The sequence below is a fragment of the Engystomops pustulosus genome, chromosome 11 (genome assembly GCF_040894005.1).
Source record: "Engystomops pustulosus chromosome 11, aEngPut4.maternal, whole genome shotgun sequence".
NCBI classification, from domain to species: Eukaryota; Metazoa; Chordata; class Amphibia; order Anura; family Leptodactylidae; genus Engystomops; species Engystomops pustulosus.
In genome coordinates this window covers 87,433,349-87,445,795 of record NC_092421.1, presented here as the reverse complement: position 1 = coordinate 87,445,795, position 12,447 = coordinate 87,433,349, and the positions used below count along the sequence as shown (strand labels likewise).

Here is a 12,447-nt window from a genome sequence, read left to right as displayed (position 1 = left end):
CAAGTTCCTGCAGGTGTCACTGGAGTTCACCTTCTTCTTCCCGGTGCATGTGAGTGCTTGATCTTGCGACACAATTCGTTTTTTAAATTCTGCGGTTTTTCCGAATCCGTCCGGTTGTCCGATGGCTACTCCCCCTGATTTCTGTCGCGTGCAAGCTGACGCCAATGCGCCACCATCTGGTCGCATACTCCAAAAACCCAGGGCAAATCGTCGCAAAACGGAAATATTCGGGAAACCCGACGAAAGTGCCCTTAGTGAATGAGCCCCTATGTGTCACTTATAAAAAAAAAAAAAAGCTAAGCCGCACAAAGTTGCTTAACGATAAGAAAGGTTAATGGTGGAATTACAGTGTTATCATAAAATATGGTTTTATATAAATTGCTTTCCGCTAAGCACTGAGCAAGCGCTTCCCAAGGAATGACCTGGCAATTAGTCAGGATGTTATTAGGACTCCGCGGCTGCATTAAATATGCATCGACACTTAATAGGTCTCTTCAATTAAATACAAGATGAATTCACTTACAATGTTGCAGGATTTTCTACCCCCCCCCCCCCCCCAAGGGCAAGTTAAAGTCAAGATGCAATGAATAGCCGGGATTCAGTATGCACCGCGCAGCATCCGCTAATACAATATTTAACAATTAAGTCTTTCAACTTAATTAGTATTTCTACTGGCTTTATAAAAATGATGGGCGGCCGTATTTGGAGACCGAATTACAAGGGCTTTATTATAATAGGAGGTCATAAAAAAACAAATGAACTCTGATGTATTAGGTGAGCGGATGAAGAATCGGGCCACAGTGACTATATGGTAGTTGTACGACCCTATAAAAGTTCTGTAAATCTCTCCGTGCGCTGCCGGTTCATTAAGGATAGACCGATGCAGATGACTACACTTGCCCTGGAGACTCCATTACTCAGGTATTAGACAGTTAGTGGTATCCTGAGGTAACCGTCACATTGGGGGTCATTTACTAAGGGGCCGATTCGAGTTTTCCCGACGTGTTACCCAAATATTTCCGATTTGCGCCGATTTTCCCTGAATTACCCTGGGATTTTGGTGCACGCGATCGGATTGTGGCGCATCGGCACCGGCATGCACGTGACAGAAATCGGGGGGCGTGGCCATACGAAAACCCAATGGATTCGGAAAAACCGCCGCAATTTAAAAAAAAAAAATGTGGCGCGGAGCTTGCACTTACCTTCACTAGGAATAGGCCGGTGAACTTGAGTGCGTTCCGATGCTCTTCAGCGCAGCAGCGCCACCCGGTGGACGTCGGAGGAACTACCTTAATGAATCCCGGACGGACCCGAATCCAGCGCAGAGAACGCGCCGCTGGATCGCGAATGGACCGGGTAAGTAAATCTGCCCCATTGTGTTATGGGGGGACGTTCATACACTGCAGGGGGCTGGATCGGGGAAGCCTGTTATACCTTTTTAGCCTCTTACACCATAAATGTAAGTAAAAATTTTGATGTAAAGAGCATCATCCAGCCTCACCAATAATGATGGATATCAGGAGCTGCTAACTAAAGTAACTCACCATTCAGGACTGAGCTTACAGCGGTCCGGCGTATACATGAGGGAGCGGTCCGAGGAGGTGGTGACTGTCCAGCTTCATGTCGGCCTATGGTGTGGGAGGGGTAGAAGCAGAGGAGAGGGGAGTGACTCAGACCGCCCCCCAATCAATACGCCGGACCAAGCTTACAGCGGTTCCGAGGCCATGGCAGTGAAGTATCTGGAAGGTTCCTATAAAGCTAGGGGTAGCGCTAGGAGCTGCTTACTAAAGTTTTTTTTTATGGGGGTCAGGTCTTTAACCTCTTAATGACTTGGCCCTTTTTCATTTTTGTGTTTTCGTTTTTCGCTCCCCATCATCAAAAATCCATAAATTCTTATTTTTTTTCCCATATCAGCGGATCTTCTGGCGCTCGTACCTTTTTCCTACTACAGTGTACAGATGCGTGTATGGTCGCATTTTTTTGCAGGATGAGATGTTGTTTTCATTGTTACTTTTTTGGGGACTGTGCAACCTAATAGTTTTTTTTCTGCTACGAGGTTCAGCACCGGGCATAACCATTTTTATATTTTGATAGATCGGGCATTTTGGGATTGCTTTGACACCTAACATGTTTATGATTTTTATGTTTATTTGCTTTAATATCAGTTCTTTGGGAAGGGGGTGATTTGAGGTTTAGAGTATAGAGAGAGTCGGCTGTCATAGTAACCGATCGCCATCCCCCGATGAGGCGACAATCAAATCCAATATGTCTCCAGCAGCTTTCCAGATGCATTTACATGGTTAACATCCGCCACCTGTGCCAGCACCGACCACGGGTGTTACTGGTGGGTGTTTGCTGTAATACACAGCAAACACCCACCTGGTATGGAGAGGGCTTAGCCCATGAGCCCACTCCGTCCAACCGCTCCCGATGCACCATAAAAGTACATCGGACATTGGTATGTATAGTTTGGTAGTCAAACATAGATTATATCAGAAAGACAATTTTATGACTTCTGGCAAAGAGCTCCAGTGCCATAAACCATATTCTGTCTCCACAAGGAAAATAATACCCTCTTACAGATCCACATCAAATAATTTATTGTGTAACCCAACATATGGACTATGTCTAAGCCAAAACCAAACCAATGGAATGAGATGACTTTGGAGGCCTAACATACACAGCAAATTATAGATAAGCGCAAAGATAAGGGCAACCATCAGGAACTATAATAGTAGAACTGTATAGAATTGCCCAAAAAACCAGAATACAATTTTGTAGAAATAAATTAGGATAAACAGTGACAATAAGAAAATGTTCTGAAATTTACTATAAACACATACTAATGTAGGAAAGGACCATCTGGGATATCTCCAATACTTGGGGGTCCAGCCAAAAGCCAAATGTGTCAAAATGAGTGGACCAGATCGTTGGGTTTGAGGGTTGGGTCTGGATTGAAAATTGGGTCTGGATCTAGCCATGACAATGATTGGCCAGGGGGTTTGTATGTTTTACCTCTATGGTACACCTGTGATATTTAATGATAGATTCGGTTGAGGATAAGTATATGACCTTCTTATACTCACATGATTGTGGTCACCAGATCAACATTGGCTACATAATTGGATAACCGGATGAACATAGTTGGCGACCCTATCTACTGACATGTATCTTATATATGTATCAGCTTCTGTTGGATGCATTTCAGTCTTCATGGCTCCAGATAGCTACAGATTACCATCTACCTGAATTATTTTATTGAGTCATTCCAGTGGTGACCAGCTGCTGGAGGTGGATGGTAGCCTTTCGGGATAGTAGCTGGTGGACCATGTAATTACATATTACATCTTACAGCTCTTTCTTTCGAAAAGTTGTGCACATTACCCAGAGCCATCAGCCATATCCATAAAGCGTAGAACAAGACAGTGACCTTTACAATATTATTACTTCCTCTTCATAGGGTTCTGGGCTCCTCTCCACTCCCGAAAGAAAGACAGTCACTAATAACATGAGCGTCTGGGTCACTGACACACTCTGAGCAGTCAAACAGTGTCCTCTTTATTAGGAATCTGATAAACCTCAAAGAGCGCACAGTCCCTTTATTAAATGCTGCAGAAGTAACACAGCTAAAGGTTAGCGGTCTGAAAGGCAACATCTCCTGACAGATCCCCGGAGCACCTGACGCACCAGCTGCAGGAGGACATCACACGCTAAGGAGAAACTGCTGACCATCTCCAGCCCCTGGGATGGACCGGAGACAAAGACACATTCTCTTCTGACTCCATTTCTATCTACAAGGTGTAATGAAAGCTCCGACCTGTCAAGTCACCAAAGAAAAGTCATTATTTGACTCCATCCATCATGAAGCCACATCGTATCATCTTAGCCAGAGAAGTTTTTGTTCTCCTTTTTAGACATTAAAACCAAAATAGTCAATTTATGTGGAATTTGACATTTTAGGAATCAATCAAGTTTCCACTGAAATTGTTACATTTCAGATTATTTTCTTTATTATTTGTATCACTTATTTTGGCTTAGAGGAAAAACATGGTAATTAGACGTAGAAAACGTGGGCGCAGTCGTGATTGTTTAACGTTTCTCCTTGATTTTTTTGTATATTCTACAAATGAGCTTAAAAGTCTAGAACGTTTTACAAATTTACACCTTCTTCACATCTATGGTGGAATATGGCGTACAAGGACATGATGGTCCCATGGATGTGGATGAAGAAGTAATGGTTAGAACTACAGCTCCATCTGCAAAGGGGACGTAGAGTGGTCCTCATGGTCAGGCCAACAACAATCATGAGGTTGATGATAAATGCAGTTTTTTAAGAAAGTTCCTTCAAGTCTCATTCATGTTAAAGTGGACCTGTCACCCAAAATTTCGGCACTAGGAGCTGCTTACTCAAGTAAGCAGCCCCTAGTGCTTGAACAAACGCCGCAGTGTTAGAGTGATAGCGTTACCGGAAACCTCCAGTGTGGTACAATGTAATCGCCGGAACGCTCGCAAAGCGGTCCGATGTATTCATGAGGGGCGGGGTTGGGGTGGGGTTAGGGGCGGTGACTGCCGCATGACACGCAGTCACCGCCACCCTATGGAGCGAGCGGGGCGGTCCGGGGAAGAGGCAGCGCCGATGATTACATTGTTCTTTGCCGCAGTATTAGATAGCATTACCGCTAGCCGAAATTATGGGTGACAGGTCCTCTTTAAAGCTACATACAACCTCCAGAGACTTAGTATAGCAGCAATACATGTATCTGGGGTCCTAGTAATGTTTCCTTAATGGCTTACCAAAAACAAACACAATATGGTGGATCACCCAGCGGCTTTGTACGGATAAAGCTCTGCTATATGTTTGACCTGTACCTCCTAGAACATTGTTCCCAACCACCAGTCCGAGACCCATCGTCCGGCCAGTAATCATTTAGTTTTAGGTCACAAGAGGAGGATGAGGTGGAAGTGGCAGCTGACTGGATGTGCTCTGGTGTTGTAGGCTATGGGTGGTGTGTGGAGCAGAAGAGGAACCATTAGGCGTCTCCACCAGTGGTCGCTCCTACAGTGGGCAATGAGAGATGTGAGAAGAAGAAACACGATGGCTAAACTCCATTATCACGCCTTCACTCAACAACCAATCCTACCATCTCCTCCTCCATTGGCACCTTCCATCCCCTCGACAGTCACCACGACCATCCTCCATTGCCGACCCCTTTTTTTCTTATTCCCATTTCCACAAACCGTCCCTGGGGCAACAATTTTGTCTTGTAGAACAAGTCCAGATCTGGAGAATTGAATTTGTGCCATAATAAGCACAAGCCCAGCGACCAGCAGCTTCATCACATAGATCACAAGACAAGTCCCCATGCACATCGGAGCCATTCTTCACTTCCATCAGAACAATGGACTCATCATCTCACACTTCCTCTAATAGACATTAGATTGATGAAGACCAAAGAGAATCCATCTCAACCTCCCGGGAGCCGAAGCTGACGAGAAACCCAATGTCCAGTTGTCACAGTCCATTCATCTTATTGCTAAAGACTGGTCTAGAAATAGCATTTATACCGAATCTTACATCGTGTTTAACCCCCGCAGCATGCCGCAGCCTCAGGGCTCTTCAAGAAACACTTTTAAGTTAGAAAAATAGCAAAAACATGCTAGGAGGCAATGTTCTTTATTTAGGAGCGCATTTCTGAATGTACAACAGAAGCCGAAAGACTCCGAGCTGTTAGAGGGGGTTTTCCACTAGAGGGCAACTATCGGGACACCAAGTATGAGATCAGAGCCTGTAGGCAGTGAGGTATGGAGCTTGGCCAACCCTCCTGTTCTCCTATGGCAGTGATGGCAAACCTTTTCGAGACGGAGTGCCCAAACTACAACAAAGACCCGCTTATTTATCGCAAAGTGCCAACACAGAAATGTAATTTGTGATTTATACTCCCTTCTCTGTCACAGTTTTCATTGATACCAGCACCTGAGGACACCAATAATGCAGAAAATATTCCCAGGTAGTCCTGTCACTTTAAAATAGCTCTGTGCACAGCAAGTCCTGGGCCGTCTGGGACTGCAGGAAGATAACGGAGTCATCTCTGGTGATGGCCTGAGTGCCCACAGAGAGGGCTCCGAGTGCCACCTCTGGCACCCGTGCCATAGGTTAGCCATCACTGTCCTATGGGATATCCTGCAGCCCTGTAGAAGTAGAAAGAACCCTGGTGGAGCATAGACATATTTCACCGAAACACTTGGGGCTAATTGTGGGCCCTCGCTCTAGTGATTTCTTGGGATCCCGGTGGTACAACCCAGTCATACATATAAGTTTGTAGATTTAAAAAAGACCCTTTAAAATAATCTGTAAATAGCAGTAGTAAGAAGACAGGAGACTGTACCCTGACTCTCTCCGGTTACGTTTAAAGGGGTGGACACAAATAACTGAGACCCCTATGCAAGAAGATATAAGATATTCCTGTATCTGCTCACTCTACTGAGGCCAAAAAGAGATGTCCTGAATAAGGGAAACCCATCTTTGCCCTTCATAAAGCAATTATCCAATTAACCAGTGGTCTACGGCATGTCTCGTATGAAGAGTTAAAGGGGTTGGCCAAAGATTCCTGACCATAAAATGGCCGCAGATGGAGGGTCATGTGATCTCTATCTGTCCATGACCAATTGCCTGCCAGGACCTTATAACAGTATGATTAAAGGGGTTGCCCACATTTCAATACATCTTTGAGAGCTTCAGCCTTTCCCTAATCTCCCCATGCTGCCCTCTGCATATATACACAGCGTCCTCTCTTTCACTGCCCTAGGCCTTCCTCATGGCATCTCCCACTGTGTCTCTCCTTTCACTGTTCATCCTCATGGGCAGAGACAGGAAGATGGGAGGAGGATGAATCATAATTTCCTGCTGCAGGTCCTCCTATTCTTCAGAGCTCAGACATGCAAACAAAGAATCACAGAGAGTCTGCACACATATTGCAAAAGTAAGGACCTGGAATGATGAACATTCATGGATTATTATTTAGGCAGTAAAGGCACATGGGATACTTATGTCGAAGAGTGGTCAACTGCTTTAAGGTCTACGCAGTTAGAGATCACACAACCCTTCATCTGCGGCCGTTTTATGGTCACAAAACATAAATAAATTTAAAAATATAAAAAAAATTTAAAAAGAATTTTATTTTTTATTTTTGTGTTCACCAATTCAGCATTCAAACACATTGCAGATGAATATACTTGAGTAATTTCTCTTCATATCTCTCTGCACTGCTTCTCCTGGGTGTAGAGTGCGTTACCTCCAAGCCCCATTCTCATCCCCTGTGAAGATAGAAAGCAGAATCAATAGAAACATATTACAATGTTATTCATTCTGGATTGTGTAATTCCTGAATAGTAGCTGGACTTGGAACTTGTTATTTCTGTGGAATATCTCCACAGCCCCTCCCTTCTTGAGGGTAAATACTAAGACAGTCAATCAAAGCATAAGGGAGGAGCCATGTAGAGATCTCACAGCAGTTTAAGGCTACTCACCCGGTACATTAAGTCTTGTTACAATCTTGGAATTCCCTACTGCTGCTACTAGCAACACACACAAAGGTCTGATTACACATCTCTCCAGGGCAATGACTTACACTCGCTGTAGTGCTACATGGTCATAACTGCTGATGAAATCCCTTTAAGAACCCTGGCTTAGGCTTTAAAGGTAAGTCACATCTATAAGTGACCATTTGTGTCCATGTCTCCAGCTGGCCATAGGGACGTGACGCATTGGTCAGATCTGCAATCTGCATAAGCGAGCCTCACAGCCATCCTAGATTGAGGAGAACAGTCCCAAATGTTTGAGTCCCATCCCAGATGGTGGCATTTACCCGGATTACCTATCTACAGTTACCTCCCTGATCTACCATTGAGTCTCTGCCACTGCCTATGACATCATCACATTGCGCCTGTTAACCTTGGAGCCAAACAGAGCATCATCGGTAAAGAGGGAAATGGGGGTTGAACATAAAAGGAAACATTGGGGTTCTTTTACTAAGGCTCCGCAGACCGCATTTTCGTCGGGTTTCCCGTCGATTTCCGTTTTGCGACGCATTTAACAGGGGTTGTTGGCGCATGCGATCGGATTTTGGCGCCAACTTTCATGCAACACAAATCGGGGGCGTGGCCATCAGACAAACCAACGGATTCGGACTATGTGCGGGATTTAAAATTCAAATTGTGTCGCAAGGCATGCACTCACATGCACCGGGAAGAAGAAGGTGAACTCCGGTGGACCTCAGCGGGGAAGCATATATTTACAATTGTTGCTTAGGAGGCAACACAAGAGGTCCTTGTGACCCGTTAAAATTTAACTTTTACTTCGATATTCCTTAAAAGGATTACAATATAAACATATATATATGAGCCTTGACATAAAGAGACGTATTAAAAGAATATGGCGGATGTGGAGGAAATTCTCAATTGATATTGTAGGCTGGTACGATAGGCTGGTGGAGCAGTGTGACTCGCTAAAGGGGGCTACTATACCGATATGCTATCGGGATAGACAGTGGTAAAGTAATCGCTAGCAGCGGCTGTATACCTTTCTGCAGTGGTGTGTACCGAATTGTCTCTATAGGATATACCTATTCACCTCTGGGAACTAGTATATTTTCACACCACAAACCATAGCATACTTGATTTTAAGCTAAATCACACCATCCACACAACACATTCATACATTGATAGCCATTGGCATGTATTACTGGGCTAATGGTCTCTGCAGTGCGACCCTCAGTCCTAAATGAGTCTCCAAATAGATCGCCATCAATTAAAAATAGGCTCAGGCAGCCCCCCCGACATGTTTCGCCATTAACATGGCGTCCTCAGGGGGTGTCGGGGCTGAAATCATTTCAGCCCCGACACCCCCTGAGGACGCCATGTTAATGGCGAAACATGTCGGGGGGGCTGCCTGAGCCTATTTTTAATTGATGGCGATCTATTTGGAGACTCATTTAGGACTGAGGGTCGCACTGCAGAGACCATTAGCCCAGTAATACATGCCAATGGCTATCAATGTATGAATGTGTTGTGTGGATGGTGTGATTTAGCTTAAAATCAAGTATGCTATGGTTTGTGGTGTGAAAATATACTAGTTCCCAGAGGTGAATAGGTATATCCTATAGAGACAATTCGGTACACACCACTGCAGAAAGGTATACAGCCGCTGCTAGCGATTACTTTACCACTGTCTATCCCGATAGCATATCGGTATAGTAGCCCCCTTTAGCGAGTCACACTGCTCCACCAGCCTATCGTACCAGCCTACAATATCAATTGAGAATTTCCTCCACATCCGCCATATTCTTTTAATACGTCTCTTTATGTCAAGGCTCATATATATATGTTTATATTGTAATCCTTTTAAGGAATATCGAAGTAAAAGTTAAATTTTAACGGGTCACAAGGACCTCTTGTGTTGCCTCCTAAGCAACAATTGTAAATATATGAATTAAATCTACAGGTCCGACCATTAAGTGGTCCTAGGACTATCTAAAAATATAATTTTGATTCAGCGGGGAAGCCACACATGCAGGAAATCGGGCGCACGAGCTAAGTGAATTGCGCCGGACTTCATCTTCGTCGGACATTACGGTTCGGGGATCGCGACAAGACCGGGTAAGTAAATTTGGATCATTATGTACTGTACATGGGAGCATTATAAATTCCAGGAGTCAGGAGGTCCTTTGGGCAGCCGGACTGGAGACATGACATCCCGTGTTCTGCCAGCTTCCCGGGAGATGGAGGAGGCCATTCAGTCATTACTGTCTGCATGCTCTCTTCATCAAAGCCCCTCCCAGATAAGTGGTTGGAGGGGGTGTGGATGTCCTTGGAACGCCCTTCCGACCACTGATTTGGGAGTGGTTATGATAGAGGGAGCGTGCATACAGTAATGACTTCATGGCCTCCTCCATCTGCCAAAAGGTAACACGACATGACCCACAAACAATATTAGGATAAGTATCATATAGGACTAATACTTACCCTCTTAGAGTTTGTAATAGGTGTACAACCCCTTTAAAGCCTAAATCCATTTAAAAAAAAAAAAAAAATTGGGGTAAATCAAAAAGTTCAAAATGAAGTCGAACCAGTGACGGAAAAGTCTATATCTCGTCCCAGGAGACCATGACATTACTATGCATTGTGATGCAGGAGACACATCCTACACGACATATGAGAATATCACAAAGGAGAAGACGATTTATGGGCGACACTTAATGGCGACAAAGGCAAAGCCGTAAAAAGACAGAAGTCACTTCATTGGAAGCCGCGCGGAACCTTCAGGCAATCAACATGATAAAAATATATATTTAGAGATCTATTAATCTTTATCCTTCCTCCAACGTCTCTTAAATTACTTATTCGGAGCGCATCTGCCGTGATGAGAGCGCAAATGTATTCACATTTACTGCAACTGATGAGAATTGTGACACCGGAAGGTGGAAAATGAAGCTTCAGATTAATATATTATCTGACCCACTGACTCCTTACTAATTGCACCTTCTGATTCATTGCCTAAGGCGTTACCTTCATAATGTCTCCGCTTATTCTACGTATCGCAAAAACCAGGCTGAGATTTAAAGGGAATGTGTTACCAATTTATAACTTTTAGATTGTATCTCTATTATATTCAGATTGTAGATCATTTTCTTCTATAATCAGCCCATGAGTATGGGGGCGGCCATCACAGGGAGGGGGAGGAGATAAGCTGTGACATCATCTATTGTCAGTAGTGATGTAATGATGGGTCAGTGTTATCTATATAGAGGTCATTGTACAGGGAGGGGGAGGGGATAAGCTGTGACATCATCTATTGTCAGTAGTGATGTAATGATGGGTCAGTGTTATCTATATAGAGATCATTGTACAGGGAGGGGGAGGAGATAAGCTGTGACATCATGTATTGTCAGTAGTGATGTAATGATGGGTCAGTGTTATCTATATAGAGATCATTGTACAGGGAGGGGGAGGAGAGAAGCTGTGACATCATCTATTGTCAGTAGTGATGTAATGATGGGTCAGTGTTATCTATATAGAGGTCATTGTACAGGGAGGGGGAGGAGATAAGCTGTGACATCATCTATTGTCAGTAGTGATGTAATGATGGGTCAGTGTTATCTATATAGAGGACATTGTACAGGGAGGGGGAGGAGATAAGCTGTGACATCATCTATTGTCAGTAGTGATGTAATGATGGGTCAGTGTTATCTATATAGAGGTCATTGTACAGGGAGGGGGAGGAGATAAGCTGTGACATCATCTATTGTCAGTAGTGATGTAATGATGGGTCAGTGTTATCTATATAGAGATCATTGATACAGGGAGGGGGAGGAGATAAGCTGTGACATCATCTATTGTCAGTAGTGATGTAATGATGGGTCAGTGTTATCTACATGGAGGTCATTGTACAGGGAGGGGGAGGGGATAAGCTGTGACATCATCTATTGTCATTAGTGATGTAATGATGGGTCAGTGTTATCTATATAGAGGTCATTGTACAGGGAGGGGGAGGGGATAAGCTGTGACATCATCTATTGTCAGTAGTGATGTAATGATGGGTCAGTGTTATCTATATAGAGGTCATTGTACAGGGAGGGGGAGGAGATAAGCTGTGACGTCATCTATTGTCAGTAGTGATGTAATGATGGGTCAGTGTTATCTATATAGAGGTTATTGTACAGGGAGGGGGAGGAGATAAGCTGTGACATCATCTATTGTCAGTAGTGATGTAATGATGGGTCAGTGTTATCTATATAGAGGCCATTGTACAGGGAGGGGGAGGGGATAAGCTGTGACATCATCTATTGTCAGTAGTGATGTAATGATGGGTCAGTGTTATCTATATAGAGGATATTGTACAGGGAGGGGGAGGAGATAAGCTGTGACATCATCTATTGTCAGTAGTGATGTAATGATGGGTCAGTGTTATCTATATAGAGGACATTGTACAGGGAGGGGGAGGAGATAAGCTGTGACATCATCTATTGTCAGTAGTCATGTAATGATGGGTCAGTGTTATCTATATAGAGGTCATTGTACAGGGAGGGGGAGGAGATAAGCTGTGACATCATCTATTGTCAGTAGTGATGTAATGATGGGTCAGTGTTATCTATATAGAGGTTATTGTACAGGGAGGGGGAGGAGATAAGCTGTGACATCATCTATTGTCAGTAGTGATGTAATGATGGGTCAGTGTTATCTATATAGAGGTCATTGTACAGGGAGGGGGAGGAGATAAGCTGTGACATCATCTATTGTCAGTAGTGATGTAATGATGGGTCAGTGTTATCTACATGGAGGTCATTGTACAGGGAGGGGGAGGGGATAAGCTGTGACATCATCTATTGTCATTAGTGATGTAATGATGGGTCAGTGTTATCTATATAGAGGTCATTGTACAGGGAGGGGGAG

The 12,447-nt window shown here is 44.0% G+C and overlaps 1 protein-coding gene across 2 annotated transcripts in view; it reads right to left on the bottom strand.

Annotated features, from left to right (window-relative positions):
* Positions 1–7,195: 7,195 nt before the first annotated feature.
* The window catches only part of CRTAC1 (cartilage acidic protein 1), a 503,192-nt gene continuing 497,940 nt past the window's right edge, over positions 7,196–12,447 (bottom strand). For both annotated transcript variants that reach the window (XM_072129951.1, XM_072129950.1), the window contains one exon: positions 7,196–7,314. Coding sequence is in view for 1 of the 2 variants with exons in the window: in XM_072129950.1 (XP_071986051.1) it covers positions 7,289–7,314 (26 nt within the window). In the remaining variant the exon portion in view is untranslated. The remainder of the gene's footprint in view (positions 7,315–12,447) is intronic.